We start from the raw sequence: 25609 nt of genomic DNA, 5'->3' as shown, positions 1-25609 counted from the left end.
TTAAATATCATGAAGAAAGTGTATTATTTTTGTTTTCTTTAGGTCACGAGCAGTTGTCCAAGCATTTCACTACATATCGTACTGTGTATGACTGTGTACGTGACAAATAAAAATTTGAATTTGAATTTGAATTTGAATTTAATTTATAACCTACAGTCTCCGCTACGACAGGGGGCGTAGGAGGCGGTGTGCAGTCAGCAATAAAACACATAGAAGAAGAGGATGGCTCTAGGTCACGTGAAGCGATCTACTTTACAGTAGTGGCTCAGCGTTTTACTGCAAAGGTCTTAGGAACACTTCTGCTACGAGTTATAGTTTTTTTTTTTAGTTTTGGTAATTCATTTCGTTGAATTAAAGGGTAGAGTTATACTAAAACAGAATTTTGTAAAATATTTGTCTTACAGCTATAAATCGCGGATTTGTGGTGTTCTGCATATTTCGGTGCTAGTTAACCACGGTTAGCTCGTTAGCTAACGCCAACATGAACATGGACAACTTAAATCAGTCTGTAACAACAGGAGTGCCTTCTACCACATCGTCAACGGCAAGTAATTGCATTGCCAATGATAATACGACAACCAACGTGAGCAGCATCCCGTCGGTCACAAGTAATGGTAACGTAACGTGGCTTTGTTATTGTCTTTGTTATTATTCTGAGAGCATTTGATGATTTCATCTCGCTGTGGAAGTCGGAATTTTCCACGATGTACATTGACTATTGTCAACATTACCAAGCCTGACTGAGAGAAACGCGTACTAATCTGGCTGCCGTCTTACACTAAAGTGATTTAAACATATTTATTACAAAACCTACCAACTATCATGTTTCAGGTTAAGTCCGTATCACTAACTTAACCACTGTTGCAATTTTTAGATTGTTAGTACAGTACTTTGCAAAAGTCTCAAGCCATCCATGATTTCTTTATATTTTGCCAGGGAAGATTGGAAATGGGTACAGTGTATTGCAAAAATGTTAGTATATAAGGTAAAAACAGAGTTTGTGCAATTCTCACAAGCTTGAAAATAAAGTGAATATTTGATATGATCACCTTTATTATTTAAAAGACCTTGAATTCTCTCAGGCAAGCTTTCTTGTAGGTTCTTTAAGTCGTCACAGAAAGTTGATTCTATTTATCTGACTGTTGAGATATGTTTTATCACTCATTCAAGTGACGTCTTCAGTTTCAGCTGACTGTGGGGTCCCCAACCTTGTGAACATTACATTTGCATAAAGACTGAAACTAACACAACTGACTAACTGTTAGGTCAGTTTCCTGATTACTAATATAGAAATTGTCATGATCATTAATTAATGGCCATGGGTACCGTTCAGTGAGAGTTGGGGAATTGGTGCAGTCACAGCATTGTGAGATGGTGAAAGACCCTTAGGCCCCATCCTTAAGATAGATTTAATTTTTATGTAAAAATGGGGAAACTACTTCTCCAAGTAGTCTTTAGCAATAGTTTTCTAGGCTTCTTGAAGGACATCTAAAGCTTCTTTGGATGTTGGCTGCCTTTTGCTATGTTGTCTGTCAAGGTGGTCCAACTATTCTTCAGTAAAGTTGAAGTTTGTTCTTTGGGATCCCGATCCATGAGTGATAGTGCTTAATTGTATATTTTTCTTTCCAGGTATTTTTTTAATGCATTAGCAATATGTTTGGCGTCATTGTCATGCTAAAAGATGAAACTGTGTCCAGATAGTTTTTTGTGGTGGATATCAAAATCTGACCCTATTCATGTGTGTTTATAATTTAATCAAGTTTACCTAAATCCTCAACACCACTGGCCAAATAACCAAGCGGCAAAAGGTGCAACTTATCCTTTAGGTGCAGATGCACAGCTACACTCTTTTGATGATACAAATGTTCACATTTTGGACTGACAAAACAGATGGTTTGAAAGAGGAGTAAAATAGGCCATCTTTGCCCAGTGTCAACAAACATCACTGAACACAAGCCGCCACCTTCAATGCTATCTTGAGATCCCTTTCCAGACACTTCAACCCTTGCCTCAGGTAACCTCAATAGGTCATGATAGGGAGGGGCAAGGTCTCACTTTAATTTCACTTGAAACCTCTGGTTTAATGACTCATTCCCTTTTTTTAACTCCTTGGCTCATGTCATGTCACACATGATTAATAGTAGGTCAACGATTATCTCCAAAGGTGACATTCTGCACTAGGGTTTAAATATCTGGGACTCTCCACCTTCGTTATTTGAACTGAAGAAGCTTTTGGATAAGACGTGAAACGTCTTCACAAACTTAAAGAAGTTCAGTTGGCCTCCTTTTGCCTAATTTTCCAGAGGGGTAAAGCCACCCTTTTCCCAAGCATTTAATAGACCCTTCTTGATGTCTCTTTTTATAGCTTCGTCCTCATCGGCTGTGGTGACACCGTCTGCAGACACATCTGTTTCCAATGGAGTGTATGTTCCTGGTGGCATCACCAATGGAGATGTGAAGCCTGCTGTTTCCACCACGCCACTGGCTGATTTCCTCATGCAGCTGGAAGAGTACACTCCCACGGTAAGTCAGTTAGCCCTGCTACATCATATCTTCACATGTTTTTTGACAGTAATGTTTCTTAATCAGTGCTTGATTGGCATATACATAAGTAGTTATTAAACCCCACCCCCCCCATCAGATTCCTGATGCAGTCACAGGCTACTACCTCAACCGGGCTGGCTTTGAGGCTTCTGATCCAAGGATGTGAGTACACTCAATTCTGGTCTAATGTCATGGACTTGTCAGTTTAGACATTAAATACAGCAAAAAGGCTCCACCTATACATGTGTCCTTTAAGTAGACTGGGAAATTGTATACTAGGAACAGCTTTGTGTCTGTCAGTGTGCACGCATGGAGGAGTACATAATCCTGATATGAGTGTGACTAATAAAACAAACAGCACAAATCATAAGGCTGCTCAGTTGGTACATTCAGAGGTTTGATTGATAGCCACCAATTTACTTAACAAACCTATGACTTAAAAGCCTTTATATAATATGAGTTCACCATTAAAAACCCGAGTTCAAGGCACTGAATGAGTCGGAAATTAATGTAATCTGGCATTGGGAACATGTTGAAGTCACAAATAGATGACTGTATTGTCAAATATTTCTATGCTCCTGCTTAATTTAAAGAATTTCCCAATGGTATACAGCATTTCTTATCTTAATACTGTATTAGTCAGGTAGCACTGTGCTTTCTGATATTAAAGGGAGTGTTGGCTGATTAGATTTGCTTAAAACAAACTGGCTTTAACCTTTTAACCAAAATGCAACATCTCTAACCTTGTAAGACTCTTTAATGTCAGCTTTGTGATCACTCCGAACAAGATCAGAGAAAATCTGAGGTTTATGTGTGTGGTGTTTTTCAAAGTAAGGATACAGATAGGCTGTAAACCATTAAGGGAAGAAGTCATTAATTATTTTCTTTTTTCCATGCATAGAATTCGTCTGATCTCCCTCGCATCTCAGAAATTTATCTCAGACATTGCCAATGATGCGCTGCAGTACTGCAAAATGAAAGGCACTGCCTCAGGAAGCTCAAGAAGTAAGACGAAGGTAAGCTTGTCTAATTTAACAGGCACTTTAAATATGATGTACAATATTTAGAGAGCGCTGTGTGAGTGTTGCTAGAAGAGGAAGGTTTCATCTGCTTTCAGTTATTTTTGCTCCTGATAATTTTCTTCCTCCTCCTGTGTATAGGATAAGAAGTACACATTGACTATGGAGGACCTGACTCCTGCCCTCGCAGAATATGGTGTGAATGTGAAGAAACCTTATTACTTTACATAAAACAAATTCTTTAGAGCTTTTTGCTATTGCTAGTACTTATCTGCCTGCTTGCACAGCAGAGTTTGTGACAACCTGTATTGCTATTTTTTTTTTTTTTCTCACCTTGAGTTAGAACAACTTTGAGAAATCTTTGCAGTCAATTTGCATTTGGTCATTTGTTTTGTGGCGCAGTCTTTGCAATTTGTTAATTTGTAAAAATGTTGTTTTATTGTGAAAATAAAACCTTTAACAGAAACATTTTCCCACAAAGGTGTCAAAATTAGTAAAGCTAATCTTTTCTGTATGACTTTTGTTCCTCTACCTTACAGTTCAAATTTCTTCAAATGTATTTTGCTGGATTCAGATCAGGGACATACTTTGTCATAACTTTCTCCTTTTTCTTCTTTAAAACAACTTTGGTAATTGTCGGTCTGTCTGGGATCATTTTCGTTTTGGAAACTTCCCCACTTCCAAAGCTTCTTCAGACTGGGAACCTCGCTTAAGTATATAAGGTTTCATTTATAATGCTGTCTTAAAATATTGTCTGAACTACAGTCATGCAGCTACATCTCTATACATCCTGGCCGACACAGTTCCTCTTAGACCTTGCTAGATCCACATGAAACCTACTGCACCCATCAAACAAGGCTTTGTTTTTTGGTGAAGGTCAGATTATCAGTTTTCCTGGACTTTTGTGAACAGTTTTTTTTTTTTTTTTTTTTTTTTTTTTTTTTTTTCCCTTTATGGATGCGGCCCATGACAGCTTTATGTGATGTTCTTCACAAATGTCAGATACCAGAGCAGGACTGACACTCTGGAATTCAAGTGATTTACACCCCCAACATTTTCATTTTGTATTGTATAATTAGTCTAAATTGGAAATTTCACGTGTGAAAGATTTTTTGCTGCTGTATTTATAAGCATAGATTTGAGATTATAGATGGTATAGATTTTAATAAAAGAAAAAAACTAAGTTCCAGACCTTTACCTTACCAGTTGATACTCACTTAATGAATTTGATATGGAAAGGACTACTAAATAGTACTAAATGCAGTAATTTCGTTGACAGTTTTTTAGGTAGAAGTAAAGACAAATTCAGCCTTTTTTTTTTTTTTTGGTAAACTGTTCATTTGTTACGCTGCTATCAGTAGGCATGTCGCCATGATCATTTATTTCCGTACAATCGCGCTTTTGGTGACGAAAGTCTTTTGTCCGCAGAAGGGATCTGTAGCACGTCTCTCGCGAGACGCCGTAGTTCCGACAGCGGAGATCGTGGTTCAAATGATTGCTGTGTAAATAGCCAAACGTTGCATTTTGTTGTCTCAGAAAGCGGGTAAATCACGACAATGTCGATTCAAGCCTCAAACCCCAACAACCCGGTTGTGTTCTTCGACATTACCATTGGAGGGCAGGTGAGTAGCATCATAAAGACACTTTGAAGCTAACCGGGCAACGTTACCGCGTCACATCAGTGGCAACAATAAAGTTCATAGTCTGGTTAAACCCTGTTAAACGACCTTGTTGTAAAACATACACACCTGATGTACATTATATACAATAAGGCAGGCAAAACATTTATAATCCTTTTCATTATAGTGAGTTTGTTGAACTAATGTTGACGCGGACAGAGAAAGCACGTTGACTTCAAATCGAAGATATCCCGATGTTGTTCAAAAGAATAACCCTCGCAACTAAATGCATATCAGTATGGTACGATAAATTTGTTATGTGACTGTTATTCATCTATTGACACCGTGGAAAAAGCTGCGTTTGGAAAAATGACTTTTTGAAAACTTTAGATATGTCTCTCACACGCACACTTGTATAGACTTGGTGTGTATATAAACTTGGGGATTATCCTGTAACAATGCTTTTTGGCCTATTTATTTTCACTTAAATGGTACCACATTTGTGATTTGAGAAGGAGAATTTTGTACGTGGGTTGTGCCCATTAAAATCTTTTCCAATGCCAAATATCTTATTTGCGTTTCACTTTTATTTAGTGTCATTTATCAGATTGGATGATTAAAATCTGAAGAATCAATACATCCTGGCAATTTAACAATTTATTCATTGAACAAACAGCAACCTCAGTAGCATGTGGAAGACCCATACACAGCCACACCAACCTGGCACCTCCACCTCATGGTGGTCACATACTGTTATGCTATGGTGACAGGTAAGGAAACAGTCTTCGTGTGGTCTTGTTGCCCTCAGATGCACACTTCGCCACTGTCTCTGTCATCCCCCATTATACGAATCTTGGCCTTCAACTTGGAGATGGTAGGGGGCTAGGGCTCACTCCAAGTATTGCTTGTTTTGCAGAACGCCATCTTGAAGTTGCCATATCTAGAGCAGTCAAACACAACATGCTTGGAAAAGACAACATCTGATCACTGTTCTTGCTTATGGGTGCTTCTAATCATTTGCCCATGGCACCTGAGTGCCAGGACCTCCTTTACCTGAGAATCAAAACTAGAATCAATAACAGAATAAGCTGTTTGGCATTGAAAAAGAAGACATACTCTACCTGCTGCTCAACCCACAAAAGCATTTTCCTTATAGATGTGGCACCATTTTAGGGCAAATAAACAGGATTTCTGACAGTTTAAGATTTAGTGCCAAAAAAATCATTACAACAAAGAAGTAATTGACCAATCACAAATATTGTTTGTGCAAAGTTTATATATGTATGCGAGTGTGTGTATTGAAATACAAGTATTTATAAATTAATATGTATTTTACTTCTTTCTGCATCAAGTGTTATTGGCATTGCCATTCAAGCTTACATCATGTATTAATGTATTTTTAGACAGATTTATTTAATATATTTTTAGAGTTTTAAAAAGAAGTAAATAGTCCTGAAAGTCAATATTATTTTTAGCTTTTTTCTGTGGTGCTTTATGAGCCTGCCCCTTAATAACTAATAGGTGGAAATTTGATCCCATGGGCTCCTTTAAAGACACCGCCCACAGTTGCATAATGAAGCAGGAACAATGTAAAAAGAAATTAGAGAAAAGAGAAAAAGACAAAAGCTATTTAAAACAGAGAGACCAAGAATTATTTTCTATGTTTATCTTTAATTTTTCATTTTGGTTAATGATGGTTCATTGTCTCAGACTCTCGCATTGATTAGTCATATTTTTTTTCTTTTTTTAATGAAAGTGACAGAAGTTCCCTTTAACATAAAAAATGAACCCCTATTATCATAACTTGCCTTTGAAAGCATTAAAATAATATACAGACTCCAAGTACCATATTATGTTAACATGTTAGTTAAGTCCTCTTTTTTTTAATTCATTTTCCTGAATTTTCTAGTTGAAGATTGTTCCATATTTAGGTTTGCTTAAGACTTTGAGAAAAAAAATATGTTAGCCTAAGAAAGGAGAATGTCAGTAGTGCTAGTAGCGACTGTTTTTACATAGAATGGTGGTGGTATGAAGTTTGAACTACGTGTACCAGCATATTGTAGTTTTCAGGACACATCTGTCATCTAAAATAATTACAACAAAAGAAAAAAGTCTTCATGAGACCCCTTTACTCATAATAAACAGCCTTATTATTATGATATGGTTAAGTAAAGAAAAGATGTATTTTAGTTACAGCCAATTACAAAATGCCACTGTGAGGTCAGTGTTGGTGTTGCAGTGCGTTCAGTTGTGTTATCTCAGCTTCGTCAGCAGATGGCGTCAGTGTCGGATTAAAAGCTTAGTTTTAAGTCAAGTTTAAGTTTATTCTCCAACTTGGAAATAACATATGATGGAAAAAAGATTACATCCATTGTAGCTTCTGATCATATTTAATGATGTTCATGAACATCCAGAAGAAACTTTGTACCTTTTTGATTTGTACAAAACAGTCAAGCAGTAGGAGTGGTAAGAATAAAAAGAAGGCAAAAGAAGGTATTGTAAAATAAAATTTTATGATGTTACCTGATTCTAACAGAAGAAGGAATAAATTTGAATCAATCATTCAGTCATAGCATCAGGTGTGTAACTTAGAGTAGAGTAGACATTTACTGCAGCATTGACACAGGTGAAACTTTCTTAGTGGCTCATCACATCACGTTTCTTGTAGTGTAGACCAGGGGTGAATTGCCATTCATACTACACCAATTTACTAATAGATAAAGAAGAAAAAAAATTACAATTACAACAACTATTACGAAGGGGCCACGGTTACATAAAATAAAAAAGAAACAAAAAAATACAAATACAAAAACCAAAAAACCCCAATAAACCAAGAAGGACTCAGCGTGGACACTGTCACCAAAGCAGCTCACACTCTGAGCAGTATTTACTTTTATTAGAATAGTATTGTATTTTGTGTAATATATTATTATTTATTTTTTTCTTCTTTTTTTTTAAAATTCTTAAAGTACTTGCTTTAAAACATAGTATAGTAAATATAATATAAACTTCTGGTAACCTATATCGCTTATGCTGGCAGTGCAAACAGTGGCTGTAAGATATTTTAAAACGGCCTTTAGCACTTTGACCTTCAGATGAATCTATTTATCTTAAAGATGTCAGAGGTCAAATGTGAGTTAGTTTTAACCTTTTTTGTTGTTTGTATATGTTTGCAATACACATCACAACTTTAACAGTCATAGTTTCTAAGTTATAAGTCTGTTTGGCAATTTTTGACCAATAAAACATTAAGCTGACCTTGAATAGCTTGGTGGATACAAGTCAGATTTGAATAGATTGTTAATAGGACCTCATTCTAGACCCCTACAAAGTTTGCTATTCAAAGCTTTTTCAGTCAGTGTGTTTAAAGACAGAATGATGCTTACATATACAAACATTATCAAAAACCTAGACGGGGGTAAAAATGACATTTTCTTTGAATTAACATAAACTCTGTTTATAATTACAGGACAGTCTGACCAATGAGCTGCCAAAACCTTTCTGTAATGTTATACATTTCTTACACTTTAAGTCCAGCTGTGTTGACAGATTTCTTTTATTTACTACAGCAATATTTCTTTATCATATAGAAAAACTTGTCCCATGCATAGGGATTCGATGCACTTAGCATCAAAGTCTGCTGTATGTGGCCCACGTTGTACAATGAGTTTGACTTTCCATCTAGGCTTGTGATGTCTGTTACTTTCAGGTTTTTTCTTACACATTGTAAGTATTTCTCTTCTCTTTTGATGGGTTGTGCTCAGGAACCATCAGCTCGGGTTGCATTTCTGTGCTTATATGCCAGTAAATGTGCCATGAGCACAGATTTTCTGGTAAATTGGTGTGTGGCCCTAGAGTCTTGCTCTTTACCCAGAATAGCACACCCAGCAGTAAACTGTTGGTGCATTCCAGCCACAACAGGTTAACAGAGATGTATGCAGGTACTCCAAGGCCAAAAACCAAACAGGCCAGAGACACAGCAAGAAAAGGCATCCAGAATGTGGCAAAGCCCAGTATTAGACTGATCCAGAGAGGCGGTCGATGGTGGATTGTATGTGTCAGGTAACTCTTTTCATCACCTTTTGTCTCTGGGCAGAGGGTTGAAGTGAGTAGCAAGTTGTTCCCCACCTTCTCTTGTTCTTCCTCTGCTTCACAGAACTTGTCAGCATCTCTTACCCACTGGGGAATATGTGAGCAAAATGGTAGCAGTGCTAAAAGGATTGCAGTGAAAATCCCAGCAATGAAGTTGATCACCAGTTTTGACTCCTCCACTTCACACACCAGAGCTTTCTTCAACCTTTTGCCGCAACTCATATCCATCAGTTTAACATCAGCATGGCTAAAAGAGCACATAAAAGCTAGCAGCCACACGAGAAGTGTCAGGAGTATATTTCCGAGGGTTTTTAAGAAGGCTCTGCCGTTGCTAAGAGCTTTGTCTCTTAAAAGGTAGTCCATTAAACTCAGGCATATCATGGGCAGTGGTAATGCTGCATATGTTGCTGAGGCATTAGTCAAAATGAGGCAGGGTGTAAATGAGTGGACAGGACCCAGTAACCACACAGCTGCCATTAAAATGGTCATCACCCAGTCAGCCAGTATGATGGACAGGCTGCACACACTCATAAAGATGGTGTACCGTTTTTGACACCATAAATAAAAGATCACTGTTTCCAGGCCTGCTTTGGAAAGTAAAAGTGAAACATACTTTCCAGTGTTGTCTGTGTGACTGGCAGACATGCCCTCCCATTCATGTATAATGGCCATCATTCTGAAAGTGTGGCTTGTGTCAAACAAAGATGGCAACTCTGGCAGCATTTGACTTGGACTGCAGTGTTCAGATGTTCCAGGAAATTCTGTGAAAGACAGCAGAAATTGTATAGACATGATGAAAGCTTATACGGGAGAAAAAAACCACAAAAGAGCTTTTAGCTGTGAGTGCAAGGTGAGAAACCACCTATTTTCTGACTCTTCTAGGGCTTTTGTTCTAGGGCTACAGCTATTGATTATTGTAGTTATTGAGTATTCTATCAATTAATCAAGTCATCTGATAAGAAGCACTTTTGCCTTTATTAATGAACAATAGTAAATATTCACAAGAGGGAAAAAAACACTACTTTGATTTGATTTAACAGAAACGGGGAGAAAATATAATAAAAGATAAATATAAAAATAAAATAACATGGTAGTTAACAAAAAAGGAAAAACATTTTTTTTTTTCATGCCATTGTATTTTTACTTATTTATCACAACCTAAACCACACACTTGGTATTTGGCAGGGGGGGCTGTGATGTCTGCCTTTTACTAACCAGCAAGCCTACTGTCTTAAGCCCATGTTGCCCCTAGATAGCACAACAGCAGAAATGATGACAATGCTGTCATAGTTAAACGCAAAGTGTTGCGGTCGTTAGCGAGACGGTGAGCTCACGTGGAATGAAAGAAAACATTTTTCTGCCTTGCAAAACAGCAGGGCTTGTTCCTGTAATCACCATTACACCTTTACTAGGAAAAGGCTGGTGGGACTCTTTTCTGAAACCACCCGATAAACAAGTTTCAACATGAATAAAAGCGAACTTCGCCACTCCCGTCCGCTGCTTTCTTCAGTTAAAATCTACAGTAGAGCTACAGAACATAAAATAAAATATGGAGATGAACTGTAAAGTTAGTTTGATATAATCTTTAAACCAGGAAGCTTGCTGAAGGCTTTTGGGAGCTGTTCTACTTCATATGGCAGCAATACCTGCAACAACCAGTGTGAGTCTAAAGGGCGTGGAGTTGGATCATATTTATTTCACAGTTTTAGTAGGATTATTTTTCTGGATTATACTAATATAAATATGTAACACATTGAGCCACTGACCCAGTGCTGCTAGGTTGGACACTGAAATATTATTGTTAATTACTAACATCTATAGCATCAAAACTTCAGTTTTGTACAGGAGGAAGAGTTGCATTGAAGCACAGGGCACGCCTCAGTTCTGAGAATGTCGATAAACTTGTTTATCTTCATTGCAGTCATGCATATTCATTAGATCGCTGAAACATAGATTAATGTGCACACATGCACAAAAACACAGACACACACCAAGTTTGAAAAGATGAATAAAAATACTTGAGAAAAAAATCCTGATTTAGGTTGTCATAATTCATGCATGACAGGGTTAAATAACGATAATTACAATGAAACATGCCATGCATCTATAGTAATATTAAACAACCAGTGGGTGGCAAGGTATGGAGTGACATATCAGTATCCAATGTTGTGGTTTATGTGCAAGTATACCATCAACACTGACACAAACACAATAAAACAGCCTTTGAGTAGCTGTCCACTGTAGTGACCACTATGCATGAAAGGGTTAATTGAAGGAATAATAGATAGAATAATCAGTAGCTGCAATACCTTTGCTCCTACCCCTATTCAGATTATCGTTGTATTTCTAAACTTTGATCATTATATGAAGAGGGTATTTTAGAGGTCTGCTTTAAGACTCCACCAAAGGGAATACATATACATTGTATGAATCTCAAGTTCATTAAACTATAAAGATAATTTTCTCCTGCAAGTTATAGAATGTCTTTTCTTGTTTACATTCAATTTCATTTTAGAAAACGTTCTCCTGATAATTACAGTATGCATCGCACTTGTAAAGTCTGAACAGTTAAGGGGTCACAGTGGACTGGCAAAATGCATTCATGTAGTACTATAGATATGTATCATTATCAAATTTGGTGTAGTCGTAGCTTAAAAGCTGTGTTACCCTGCTTACAGGTCGCTAAGACTGAGATGATTACAAACCATACACCCTGAAAATAAATTGGGGTGTATCCGTTTGATGCACTGGTAAATTATTAATATTAAAATATTAGATTAAAAGAGGAAATGAGATACCAAGCAGTGTTAAAAATGAACAAATGCAAAAATTCTCAGTTTCTCTCACAGTGCTTGATGTGCATCCCAGAAAAAATTGTAAGGGCCTCATTGATTAACATGACCAGTCTGCTTATCTTGTATGTACCTACATACCTAAGAAAGTGGGAAATCACTAATGAAAATAAGCATCAGTTGTTATTTTGGTATGGTAAACTCCTTTTATTGTAATTTTAAGACATGCTAAAGTGTTGTATTCAAACTGACCAATCGGTTTGCCACCGCAGAATCACTTCTGCACAATACAGCACACACATAAACTTTATGTTCCTTTAGATTTAAATCATGTTCTGCCATTGAAGAATCCTGTGTTTGTCATGAGAACGAAATAATAAATGGCTCTGAATTTACCTTTCTATGCTGTGTTGTATTAGTCCCGTAAGCTTCAGCAGAGGTGGATAACTCTTGTTTAGTAATGTAAGTCCTGCTTCTGACCTGACTGTTATGAGCAGGTAGGCAACTCTTCATGATCCTGCTTCCCCATTGTTGATGCACACACCTGATGAGGCACACCTTCTATTTTTTTTTTCCAAGAACTCGGCTTGTTTTCCCTCCCACATGTATCATGGAAGTGACGACTTCCTGGTGCATCAATTTGCATGTCCTGCAGCCACGACAACCAGTGAATGCTCACAATGTGTGTTTGAAACTGCTCCCTTTAAATTATTTTGTTTGCCTACACCTCATGTATATCAAGTTACACTCGTTTCTTGGGACTCAAGATCCAGTGAATGGCCGGTTCACAGAAATGTCAACTCATCTGTCTTTGACCACAATAGACTGGTGATTATTCCTGTTGCAAAGTTGATATGTGGACTATGTCAACACTGTACCCTCGGGTTTTGCTTGATTAGTTTGCTGTGTGGTTTTGTTCTCAGTTTTTGTATTGTTATTATTTTCTTTTACTCCTCCTGATCAGTTAATATAGGTGTGGTGAATTTGCTCGCTGTGGATTGGAAAATTTCAACATTGTTTGTTAGTTAAAGCCTTGGCCTTATGTCCATGTCGGTGCACTTGAGACCTGGTTTTTCCAAGTAGCATAAATCCCTTGAAATGGAAATAATCTTGGAAAGTTGATACCCTAGTAATAGGATGACAACAAAAGTAGTCCACTGTTAAGAAAGAAAGTTAAAAGCTGTCTTACCTATTGTTGGGTACAAAACGTCAGGGGAAACCAGACTCCAACAAGGGAAAACCCTTACCAGATAAAATGTGCTGTGCTTGTTTGTTCTTTATCAACACAATTTCTGATTTCATTTCTTTGTCTGGAAACCTTAAGCATACTGTTTTATCTCTTTTATCTGGCAAGCACAGGACATCTAGAGGGCACTGTGGTTTGTCCACATGGAGTGGAGGACGAGTTGTGCAGTGATGTCATGAGGACAAACCGCTCCTTGTACTCCAAATGTTAGACTGTTCTCTCACACAGACTTGCACACATTGTTGTAACAGTGGGCCACTTACATGAATTCAACAGTATCACAGAACTGGGCGGAGAGATGGCCACACTCATTTACATGTATATATGTAAATACAAGGCTAAGATGATTTATAGTCCAGTGAAGTTTTGCATCAAGATTGTAGCATCTCATTATTTCTATTGTCACACCTGCATGACATCAAAACTGAGACACAGCAGAGCTTGTTGTTTAAACAACAGTAGCTATGTTCAACTTCGCCGAGTATGTCAAGTGTTCAGCGAAGTCGACACAAATTAAAAGCCAGAAGTAGAAGGTAGAAAGTGTAACTGCCACTCCCTCTGAAAGGGTGTTAGTGAGTGTAACTGGCTAGTCCAGGTTACATTATCATTTAGACAAGAATAACCTGTTTCTGTGTTCTGGTGCCAAATCTCCGCGAGGTATATTCTTTTGTGTAGTTACCCTTTGGTTGGTTAACCGGTAGTTTTCTTTACTGCAGTGTTGATTTTGACATGAAATTTAGATGTAGTTTTGTATATTCTTTTGACTAAAACATTATTTAGTTTAAGTCATTAAATTAAACATCTAAATTCTTTGTTTTTGTCTGGTTTTTGTTGCCTAAATGTCATAAGATTTTAGTAGACTAATTATAAACTTGATTCAGTTGACTAGAATATACAGTATAAAAGTTGAAATTTGTCCATGTGTCTGCTCTTCTCTTCCTCCCAAGCACTGACATTTTGTTGTGTTTTCATGACAATTGGGACCACCCCATCAAACTTATTGTCTTGTTTTTGTTTTTAAAAAAAAAGTTTGCGAGAACTTTGATAATTCTGTTGATCAATTATTGTTAACTTTGCTTTACTGTTTGACAGGATGTTGGACGGATGAAGTTTGAGCTCTTTGCTGATGTGGTTCCAAAGACAGCTGAGAACTTCCGGTAGAGAACAAGTCACACAATCACAGACTGCTCACAGCCTTATATGATATAATCTTCTTTGTTGTTGTTGTTTGATATACAGTATGTGTTAACAGAAATCAAACTTTAACAGTTTCATAATCTCTTACAGGCAGTTCTGTACTGGAGAGTTCAGGTAAGGCAATGTGTGGTGGATGCATATTTGCAAATACCACATCACCAATCTGTACAGTTATTGACATAACATTTACATGCTCTTCTTGAAAGCACTTGTTAGCAGGGCCGCAGTTATTGATTATTTTAGTGATCGAGTACTCCATCAATTATCGAGTAATCACATAAGAAATACTTTTGTCTTAATAATGAGCATAATATTCTTAAGAGAAAAGCAAAGGTTTTGCGAACTGAACCGCTCATTCGTTTGCCTTGATGCATGCTCAATCATCCGTTTAAGTAAATCCCAAAAAGCTGATTCTGTTCATCTAGACGTAACTTTTTCAGTGGGAGAAATGTTTCGTCACTCATTCAAGTGACTTCTTCAGTCTAAGCTGACTGCAGGTTTCCCCAACCATATAAACAGTACCTTTGCACAATGACTGAAACTAGCCCACTGAATGAACAATGGGCTGTGAGGTCAGTTTCTTGATCATTAATATGCAAATTGAGAAACGCTTCTCCCACTGACATTGCTACATCAAGATGAACAGAATTAACTTTTTGGGGTGCTCATTGGTTTGCATTTTACAAATTCCACTGTATTTTCGGGCTGAAATGTGTGCCTGCATGGTAAGTGTACTAGAGAAGGAGTAAGTATCTGGTGACTGAAGGAAGAAAAAAGCGCATATCAACATTATCAGAACTGAGGTGTGTCCTGTGCTTTGATGCAGTGTTTCCTGCTGCAGAAAACTTTGGGTTACTTGCATAACCCCAGTTCCCAGAATAGCATGGGTGAGATATCTCACAATGGGATGTGCCTCCCTGAGATGAGCATTTATCTCATTCCACTAATCTTGATTGGCTGGTGATTGTAACTAGGGGTGGGCGATATAAACGATATACGATAGAAACGATATAAATTCAAATTCAAATTCAAATTCAAATTCAAATTTTATTTGTCACGTACACAGTCATACACAGTACGATATGTAGTGAAATGCTTGGACAACTGCTCGTGACCTAAAGAAAACAAAAAAAAGGAAAGGCTATGAATAAGATAGGAAATAAATATGAAAAATTAAAAAGGGTAAATTTAACTGGGAAGAATAAGATAAAATATATAAATTAAAGTTGAAAATAAAATAACTGTACAACAAAATACACAATATAGAACTATATAAGAATGTATGAAGAAATCTAAATATAAATAATATATACACAATAACAGCAGCTGTACAAGTATTAACCGGAAATGAAGAATATAGTGACCAGTGTTGTGCAAAAACAAAGTCCAGAAAGTCCAGTGTGTGTGTGTAAGAACTGTATGTGTGGGTCAGTACTGTGTGGTGGTGTGATTGAGAGACCGTATCGCCTGCGGGAAGAAGCTCCTCCTCAGTCTCTCTGTGTTGGTCTTCAGGGAGCGGAATCGCTTTCCTGACCTCAACAGAGAGAACAGTCTGTTGTTGGGATGGCTGAGGTCCTTCACGATCTTCCTGGCCTTGGTCCAGCACCGCCTGCTGTAGATTGAGTGCAGGTCAGGGAGCTCGGAGCGGATGGTGCGCTCAGCTGACCGCACAACCCTCTGTAGAGCTCGTCTGTCCTGCATGGTGCTGTTCCCGAACCAGGTTAAGATGTTTCCCGCCAGGATGCTCTCTATGGTGCACGAGTAAAAGTTCCTGAGCACCTTGGAGGGCAGTTGGAAGTCTCTCAAGCGTCTGAGGTGGTAGAGACGCTGTCGGGCCTTTTTCACCACGGTGTTGATGTGACAGGACCATGACAGGTCCTGCGTGATGTGAACTCCGAGGTATTTGAAGCTGTCCACTCTCTCCACTGGGCACTCGTTGATGACGGGGGTCTGGTAGTTCCTCTCCTGCTTTGTGCTGAAGTCCACTATCAGCTCCTTTGTCTTACTGACGTTTAGAAGGAGGTTGTTCCTCTGGCACCAGTTCTCCAGATTCCTAATCTCCTTCAGGTAGGCCGTCTCGTTGTTATCAGAGATCAGGCCCACCACGACGGTGTCGTCAGCAAACTTGATGATGGTGGTGGAGCTGGTAGTGGCCACACAGTCATATGTGTACAAAGAGTACAGCAGGGGGCTCAGAACACACCCCTGGGGGGCTCCAGTGCTGAGAGTGGTGGAGGCTGAGACATGTCCGCCCATCCTTACTGCCTGTGGTCTGCCAGTTAGGAAGTTGGAGATCCACTGACACATAGATGAGCTGAGTCCCAGATGCTCCAGCTTGGTGGTGAGTGTGGAGGGAATTATGGTGTTAAATGCAGAGCTGTAGTCTATGAAGAGCATTTTAACATAATTCCCCCTTCTAGTGTCCAAGTGAGTGAGTGATGTGTGGAGGAGATGAGAGATGGCATCGTCTGTGGAACGATTTGGACGGTAAGCGAACTGTAGTGGGTCCAGTGTGTCTGGTAGTGAAGAAATGATGAAGTCTCTGACCAGGCGTTCAAAATTTGGCCAACGATAGATTTTGACTATACCGCTCTACTGCGATGTTGATGATGTTATCAAGCTGCGCCTGTTTTGGTCGAAAGCATCACAGTGGCTACAACCATTATCATCTGCAAATTATGCTGGGCGACAGTCATAGCAAAGAGATGAAGCACTTTTGAAATTTGGGGAAAGCCAAAAACTGCGCTTCCTCCACTTCCGTAACATTGATTCCTTAATGTTGAATTCAATCGCAGCTGCTCTATTCCCATGTTGTTGCAGTATATTAATAACTAACCTTGTATTGTGGATGAAAAATCTCAGTTGTTCTCCTGACTGAAGTTTATAGCATCCTGCTATGCGATTGCATTTGTCCCTAACCACCAGAATCCCTCACGTTAACTTTTATCGAGTGGAAAAAACGTTTGGCGTTCATCCTCCAGCTTCGCTGTGCTAATGTTATGCTAACATAGCTGTGTCGCTAGCAATCACGTAGCACAACATTATATACCAGGTAGTTCAACTTCAGTAACCCTGCAAACGCCACTGCTGTTTAGTTTTCTGTCTTCATTCATGTTGGAAGTGGTAGCAGAGCTGTACATTTTAATTAGTTTCAGAAATTTCTGTCAGAACATGGTATGAAATGTTTAGGTGGAAACTAGCAAGCTAACTTCCTGTTAACTTCTAACTCCATTAAATTTAATAAATTCTGTTTTCATGGATGCCTGGATCCATCCATCCATCCATTCGCTTCCGCTTATCCTTTTCAGGGTCGGGGGGGGGCGCTGGAGCTTATCCCAGCTGTCATAGGGCGAAAGGCGGGGTACACCCTGGACAGGTTGCCAGTCTGTCGCAGGGCTAACACATAGGGACAGACAACCATTCACACTCACATTCACACCTAGTGGCAATTTGGATTATCCAATTAACCTATCCCCACAAGCTGCATGTCTTTGGACGGTGGGAGGAAGCCGGAGTACCCGGAGAGAACCCACGCAAACACGGGGAGAACATGCAAACTCCACACAGAAAGACCCCGGCCTGATGGTGGAATTGAACTCAGGACCTTCTTGCTGTGCGGCAACGGTGCTAACCACCATGCTGCCCGGATGCCTGGATGTTAAACTTAATTGTTACACCTGGTAAAGCAGCAACGCTGATGATTTTATTAAAGATGAACGAATTTAGACCGTTTTAAACTCTCAGTGTTCGTTTGACTTTGGGACCTGAACCGATGGCGTTTTGGACCCAGATTACTACGCGAAGCTCCTCACTACGGCAGCCGTAATGCTCTGACAATCCATTAAGCAGTGCGGCTTACCAAAGTTGTACTAAAACATTTTTTAACAGATTTCTGCATGCCCAAATCGGTTCGAGGTCAGTAAGCACAACCAGAATTCATACATAAGGCACTCTCTCGATTTTTGAGAAAATTAAAGGATTTTAAGTGTGCCTTATAGTGTTGAAAAATTTGTTATACAGAAGAAAATAATATATCGCGATATATATAGTTACCGCACATGCTTCAAATTATACAGTGGGGCAAAAAAGTATTTAGTCAGCCACCGATTATGCAAGTTCCCCTGATGACAGAGGTCAGTAATTTGCACCAGAGGTACACTTCAACTGTGAGAGACAGAATGTGAAAAAAAAATCCATGAATTCACATGGTAGGATTTGTAAAGAAGTTATTCGTAAATTAGGGTGGAAAATAAGTATTTGGTCACCTCAAACATGGAAAATCTCTGGCTCTCACAGACCTGTAACGTCTTCTGTAAGACGCTTTTCTGTCCCCCACTCGTTACCTGTATGAATGGCACCTGTTTGAACTCATCATCTGTATAAAAGACACCTGTCCACAGCCTCAAACAGTCAGACTCCAAACTCCGCCATGCCCAAGACCAAAGAGCTTTCGAAGGACACCAGGAAAAGTATTGTAGACCTGCACCAGACTGGGAAGAGTGAATCTACAATAGGCAAGCAGCTTGGTGTGAAAAAATCAACTGTGGGAGCAATCATCAGAAAATGGAAGACATACAAGACCACTGATAATCTCCCTCGATCTGGGGCTCCACGCAAGATCTCATCCCGTGGGGTCAAAATGATCATGAGAACGGTGAGCAAAGATCCCAGAACCACACGGGGGGACCTGGTGAATGACCTGCAGAGAGCTGGGACCAAAGTAACAAAGGTCACCATCAGTAACACACTACAACGGCAGGGAATCAAATCCCGCAGTGCCAGACGTGTTCCGCTGCTGAAGCCAGTGCATGTCCAGGCCCGTCTGAAGTTTGCCAGAGAGCACATGGATGATACAGCAGAGGATTGGGAGAATGTCATGTGGTCAGATGAAACCAAAGTAGAACTTTTTGGTATAAACTCAACTCGTCGTGTTTGGAGGAAGAAGAATACTGAGTTGCATCCCAAGAACACCATACCTACTGTGAAGCATGGGGGTGGAAACATCATGCTATGGGGCTGTTTTTCTGCCAAGGGGACAGGACGACTGATCTGTGTTAAGGACAGAATGAATGGGGCCATGTATCGTGAGATTTTGAGCCAAAACCTCCTTCCATCAGTGAGAACTTTGAAGATGAAACGAGGCTGGGTCTTCCAACATGACAATGATCCAAAACACACCGCCCGGGCAACAAAGGAGTGGTTCCGTAAGAAGCATTTGAAAGTCCTGGAGTGGCCTAGCCAGTCTCCAGACCTCAACCCCATAGAAAATCTGTGGCGGGAGTCGAAAGTCCGTGTTGCTCGGCGACAGCCCCAAAACATCACTGCTCTCGAGAGGATCTGCATGGAGAAATGGACAAAAATACCAGCTACTGTGTGTGCAAACCTGGTAAAGACCTATAGTAAACGTTTGACCTCTGTTATTGCCAACAAAGGTTATGTTACAAAGTATTGAGTTGTATTTTTGTTATTGACCAAATACTTATTTTCCACCCTGATTTACGAATAAATTCTTTACAAATCCTACCATGTGGATTCATGGATTTTTTTTTTCACATTCTGTCTCTCACAGTTGAAGTGTACCTCTGGTGCAAATTACTGACCTCTGTCATCATTTTAGGTGGGGGAACTTGCACAATCGGTGGCTGACTAAATACTTTTTTGCCCCACTGTACGTGATATGGATTTTAGGCCATATTGCCCAGCCCTAATTGTAACACCCACGTTGGGCAGAACCACCTATCCTTTAGTAACTTATGCTTACGTAGCTGTTATTCAGGATAAGCACCTCTTCTTGCCTTTCCTTAGCAAGAAGGGCTTGTCTATTGAGACATCTTACTCATGTTACTTTGAGAACTGGGGTTACACAAGTAGCCTAAAGTTCTCATTCCTAGCATTTGTTTTGATGTCCCATTATGGAAAACGGAGATTCCAGATTCCACATAGGCCAGATTGGGCTTCAGTTACACCCTGGTCTGCCCTAGAGAAAACTGAGTGCACGAGGCCAGAAAACAGGCAGTAACTTGGAGTACTCTTTGATAAAATGGCAGCGGAATGTCAGGCCACACTCTTCTTTTTCCTGAGCTGCTGACTTACCTGCTACGCGGGTTGTCCCGGTGGAACTGCTGTCTGAGTTGTGGCTTACCAGCCCTTGTTTTGGGATCTTGAACTGAGTGGGAAGCTGGGTGACTGCCTGAGCAAAGGTCTGTCATGGGGTCGGAGGTGGTGTCGGCTCAGTTTTCTGGGAAGATGGAGATTGAGACCTCATCCTCCTGCTTCCCCGACTCACATCTATGCCTTATGGAACCCAGAACAGTCCTGAAATGTGGCTTGGATTGTGCAGCGTTGTATGCAAAGACAAATGTCTGTGATCACAGTGATCTCTTCCCACACATTAGAGTCAGTCCTAGTCGCATTGGCCTCACATAGACCTCTGCTTGGTAAGCAGCTAACATGGATGTAATTTTCAGTGCTCTTACCGCTAAAGCCGCCACTTTGTAGGCCCTTTCATTCACAATGAAAATGTGGAACTCCTGGAGGAGCCCGTAGCCAGCCGTGGATGGAGGTGGGCTGCGACTTATCATAGGAAGTGAAAGTAAGCCATGCTTCTCTGTGCCCTCAAAATCCAGGGAAGAAGCCCCATGTTACATGAGTAACTGCTTTGCCGCCCTGGTGGCCTGGGGCAATTTCTTCCCTTCATAATGTGATCTGGTGGTCTGAGACCTGGTGTGTGTGTCCGTAATTGAAAATTTGTTGCCACAAACGAAGAGTAGAGCCCCAGTTTCTCTGCTTCCTCTGGTGTGAGGGGGAAAAAAAGTGTATATCTTTGATTGCTGGGATGTTTACAACAAAGGCAATCAGTTAGCTGGTGTGCTAAACGGTACCAAAAAAACCCCCGCCTTACTGAAAAGTAAGTGGTCTGATGCTCGATCAGTGATGAAGTCTCGGGTTCAGGATAGACAACCATAAGGTAGCTAGCGGCCGGTGAGGAAAAGTTAGGAAATCACTCCTGTCTATGGACAGTTAAGATAGCTAGCCTAATGAGGGGTTGAGATATGTTAGCTTTGTACTTTGGGTTGCTGTTCTGTTGAAACAGGTTATCATCAAGGATGACTCTGTACAATGCTGCATTCGTCTTTCCTTCAAACCTGATTAGTCTCCTGGTTTGCCATAACAGTTTTGAGTGTTATGACAAAGGCTGCGAATACTTTTGTTTTGTTTTTTAAATGAATTTCCAAGAATAATATTTGAAATAGGGCTGTATCATAAGAAAATGTGGAAGAGATAGTGCTGTGAATACTTTCCAGATGTACTATATTTCATGCTGGCCCATTTACTGTAAAAATCTGAATCACAAACATAGACAAATCTACTCTGTTTCAAGGAGACAGTTGACACAGTTTGTACATTAAAGTATTTTACTGCTTACTTCATTTTCTTTTCTCACTGACTCCTGTCTTTTTAGGAAAGATGGCGTTCCTATTGGCTACAAAGGTTGCACATTCCACAGGTACTCACATGGCAGCTTGACTTCTGTAGCTTACATTAAACTCTGGTGTTTGACTTATGAAGTGTGTACACTACAGCAGCAAAGCTGAGATGATATTCTGCGCTATAGTTACAGAAGAAATGTACCGTGTTAACGAAGGGTCTACGATGACAAGACTAGCACATCTGTTATGTGATTCACAGTGTCATTTAGAAAACTATTGCAATGCTACACTGCCTCTTCGCATTTTGCAATGACATGCAACTTAAGTAATTTTACTGTGGCGATTGTGTACACTAACAGAAAATGGAAAAGAGCATACATTTGTAATCTGCTGTCTATTACAGTTAGACTGTAATACTTTTCATATATTTGTTAACTTTTGTGAGGTTTTCTTTAGCAGAATTGATATTTTCTTTTTCCATTGGTCATTGGCAGGGTGATCAAAGACTTCATGATACAGGGAGGAGACTTTGTAAATGTAAGTACATGGAAGACTGGATTGACAACACAAATATCCATAGTTTAATGGTTGTCTTTTGACTGTGTCTGGAAGATTTGCACAAACGCTTTGTGAATTTGAGAATTTGTTGATTAAATCTTGCCATGGTAACTATTGACTTGAATTGAGCAGATTTATACCACATTGGTGTTTCCCCCTCTGGTGGTTATGCAGCATATTACAACACATTTAAAGTTTCCTAATCTATTGCTTTCTTTATGAGCCCCTACTTACTACTGTATGTACTATTAATCTTTTGTGCAGGGTGATGGAACAGGTATCTGCAGCATCTATAGAGGTCCATTTGCAGATGAAAACTTCAGAATAAAGCATTCTGCTGCCGGTCTTCTTTCAATGGTATGTGTTTTGATAAATCTACTTACATTTTATCTTGCAGTATAGTGATTGAAAATGTTACCAGTTGATTGGGTTAAACTCCTACTGGATGGCTTAATCTCCACGGATACACTTCAGGTAAATCACCCTAACCAAAATGTGTCTGTTTTAATATTGTATCATAATACAGGCAAACAGTGGTCCAGGAACAAATGGATGTCAGTTTTTCATTACCTGCACTAAATGTGACTGGCTAGATGGGAAACATGTTGTGTTTGGTGAGTAAATCAACAGTATTGCATTTTTTTTTACTGTATTGTCTGTGTCAGAGTTGAATTGTCTTACTTGTAATTATTACAGGAAAACTGGTTGATGGCTTGCTGGTCATGAGAAAAATTGAGGTAAGAACTTATCTTCCCTATAAATCTACCATATTTGTTTAAACGGACAGATTTGTATTTGTGGTTCTTTTGGTAGGAGTAAATTGACAGAGACATTGTACACTAAGCTAAAAAATTTCAAAGGGGGAGAACAGCCATGAAAAAAAATTAAGCTAAAATGTAGCATTACCATTTAAGAAATTCTCACAAGGCCCCATCTCTTCTTCCGCTCTCTTTCTGCCCGTTCCTGTCTGTTTTCTGTTGTGCTATCTAATAGAGCCAAAATGCTCAAATAATAATAGTAAAATGAATAAATTCTTACATAAAATTAATTTTGAAATGCCTTTTTTGGGAAATAAACAAACACAACCCAATAAAATGTTGACTTTTGTAAACACTCATCACTTTACATCTGTGATGTTTAAGGCTTCAAGACCTTTTTTAAAGCAGGTATCCAGCCTAATACTAACACCTACAGTTTAATCTTTTATAACGTAATGTTTATGTAACAAATAATTAAACCTGTAACTCGTACAAGTCCATATAAATCACCGTAGTTGGATGTAGTGCTTAGATTACAGCTTTAGAGTGGCATTTTTGTTCTAAACGTGTGTCACTTTCTTCCTACAGAATGTCCCAACAGGGCCCAACAACAAGCCTAAACTCCCCATCGTCATTGCACAGTGTGGAGAGATGTGAGCAGACACGTGCTAAACACCATGCCAACATTACACAGCCTCTGTATACTTTTAATGTCTTAATTGTGACTTGTTACTCTTCAGAAAACATTAACACACTGATTCCTACAATGACCAGTAGTGGACATTGATGTATTTATTTGGTTTCAGACTGCATTTGTTTTAAATTCATTGCTTCATTGCTGTTGTTCTGTCAAGTCCAAATTAAGACTGTTTGTGTACCTTTTTTCTTTTTTTAATTGAACAAAGAATTGGATGGTGGTCATACTTTGTATTATTTCCAATCAATAAATTTCTGTACATTTTTATAAATGCTGCAGATTTTTTTTATATCAAATTATTCAAAAGGATTTCATTAAGTGTCAAAGGGTGTCAAATGTTGCAATACTGACCATTGGATATAGTCTAGAAAGTAGTGAAAGCCAACTATAAATAGTCCCTCTAATAATAATTCAATAATTCACATCTGTAATAATCAGATTTACCTGATGATTAAACTTTATCAACTTAATGTGTGTTTGAGAAACTGTAGCAGTGTCCAAACTTTGAAAGAACATTGTGTACCCAGAGTAATCTGAGCTGCTTTGGTAAGTGTTACTAGCTCTGTTTCCTTATAGTGCCTTTGATTAAAAATTGATCTTAACCTCAAAGTTATGGAGGAAATGAGAGGACCACTTTACAGTGAAACACATCTTCCATGGCAAGCACTCCAGTGCAAAGCACTCGTCTGCTGAACTTATGGCTACCTCTTCTATCTCAGCCATCTATACAGATCTAAGCCTCCACAGACCCCCTCCCCCATCCATGCTCTCCCTCCTCGGCCTTGGACATCGTTCCCTTGGCATAAAAGAAGCTTTTCAGATGGAGACGCTGTTCTTATGGAGGCAGGAAGGAGGCTTTTTCCCCCCCATTTTTTTTGAAAGGGGGATCTCTGTTGGGAAGCTTTCTGGGGTCGTTGCTAAAGCCCATCTTTGTGTATGGGACAACGGTGCTCAGACATTAACAGCAAGCTCTTCACACATCGGCCAGTGCTCGTAAACAGTGCCAGTGGAGCATTAACATGACAATGGAAGGGGGGGAGGCTGTGGTGGGGTTGTCCTACACTCAGTCTGGGCCCGGCTGCTCTGGAAGTGGGGTTTCTAAATTCACACAGGATGATGACTGGCTTTAACGAGTTAAAATAGAAAATTACCTGACTTACTTTGTCAGTATTTCTGCTAAAATTTGGTTTAAGGTTAATAATTAAATGATTTACAGAAACAGCTTATTTAAACCATGATGTAATTTTTGACAGTCAAAGATAATTATGGTGTGACTAAGGTAATTAAGATTTCCAGAAATGCTTAGGTGTAATAAGTAACATGGATTACTTTATCAGTTACCCCTCTTTTTATATATATGCACCTTTTTATTTTTAATTTAACTAGCGTGCACAATGAAACTGAAAATAGTTTAAACATTCAGGCATCGTTTTTCTTCTTAATGGACCCGTGATTCTAGATCTCTTAAGCAGAATATTCAGCTGTTGACTTTCCTTTGCCCCGTGTGCGATTAACACACGATAATCCTACTATTTTGGCCAAGTCTTTTGAAATATTTCCATGCAGTTTTATGTATTGCATAATGATAACTACAATTATATTTTAAACTATATGTATATTAGCTCCAGGTCCGTCAGCAGAACATGATTTTACCAAG

At 39.2% G+C, this 25609-nt stretch overlaps 3 protein-coding genes across 4 annotated transcripts; 2 read left to right on the top strand and 1 right to left on the bottom strand.

The window, feature by feature from the left end:
- The first annotated feature begins 219 nt into the window (after positions 1–219).
- On the top strand, positions 220–4031 carry taf10 (TAF10 RNA polymerase II, TATA box binding protein (TBP)-associated factor). The gene is made up of 5 exons (XM_040047355.1): positions 220–614; positions 2366–2523; positions 2642–2706; positions 3446–3560; positions 3705–4031. The coding sequence occupies exons 1-5, from the start codon at positions 482–484 to the stop codon at positions 3792–3794; spliced, it is 561 nt and encodes a 186-aa protein (XP_039903289.1). The 5' UTR covers positions 220–481; the 3' UTR covers positions 3795–4031.
- A 935-nt stretch (positions 4032–4966) lies between these two features.
- ppih (peptidylprolyl isomerase H (cyclophilin H)) lies at positions 4967–24219 on the top strand. The gene is made up of 9 exons (XM_040047356.1): positions 4967–5185; positions 14405–14469; positions 14600–14623; positions 21972–22016; positions 22434–22476; positions 22762–22854; positions 23024–23111; positions 23194–23234; positions 23844–24219. The coding sequence occupies exons 1-9, from the start codon at positions 5120–5122 to the stop codon at positions 23910–23912; spliced, it is 534 nt and encodes a 177-aa protein (XP_039903290.1). The 5' UTR covers positions 4967–5119; the 3' UTR covers positions 23913–24219.
- On the bottom strand, positions 7557–13498 carry si:dkeyp-100a1.6 (probable G-protein coupled receptor 160). 2 transcript variants are annotated; one of them, XM_040047350.1, is made up of 2 exons: positions 13256–13498; positions 7557–10035 (listed from the first exon to the last, which is right to left on the bottom strand). In XM_040047350.1, the coding sequence occupies exon 2, from the start codon at positions 9995–9997 to the stop codon at positions 8900–8902; it is 1098 nt and encodes a 365-aa protein (XP_039903284.1). In that variant the 5' UTR covers positions 9998–10035; positions 13256–13498; the 3' UTR covers positions 7557–8899. The 2 variants fall into 2 exon arrangements, with proteins under 2 accessions (XP_039903284.1, XP_039903283.1); XM_040047349.1 differs by lacking the exon at positions 13256–13498 and adding an exon at positions 12463–12680.
- Positions 24220–25609: the final 1390 nt, after the last annotated feature.

This window comes from Simochromis diagramma, unplaced genomic scaffold (genome assembly GCF_900408965.1).
Source record: "Simochromis diagramma unplaced genomic scaffold, fSimDia1.1 OVJJ01000387.1, whole genome shotgun sequence".
NCBI classification, from domain to species: Eukaryota; Metazoa; Chordata; class Actinopteri; order Cichliformes; family Cichlidae; genus Simochromis; species Simochromis diagramma.
Note: the sequence above shows the minus strand (reverse complement) of the source record. Positions and strands in the feature narration are given on the sequence as shown.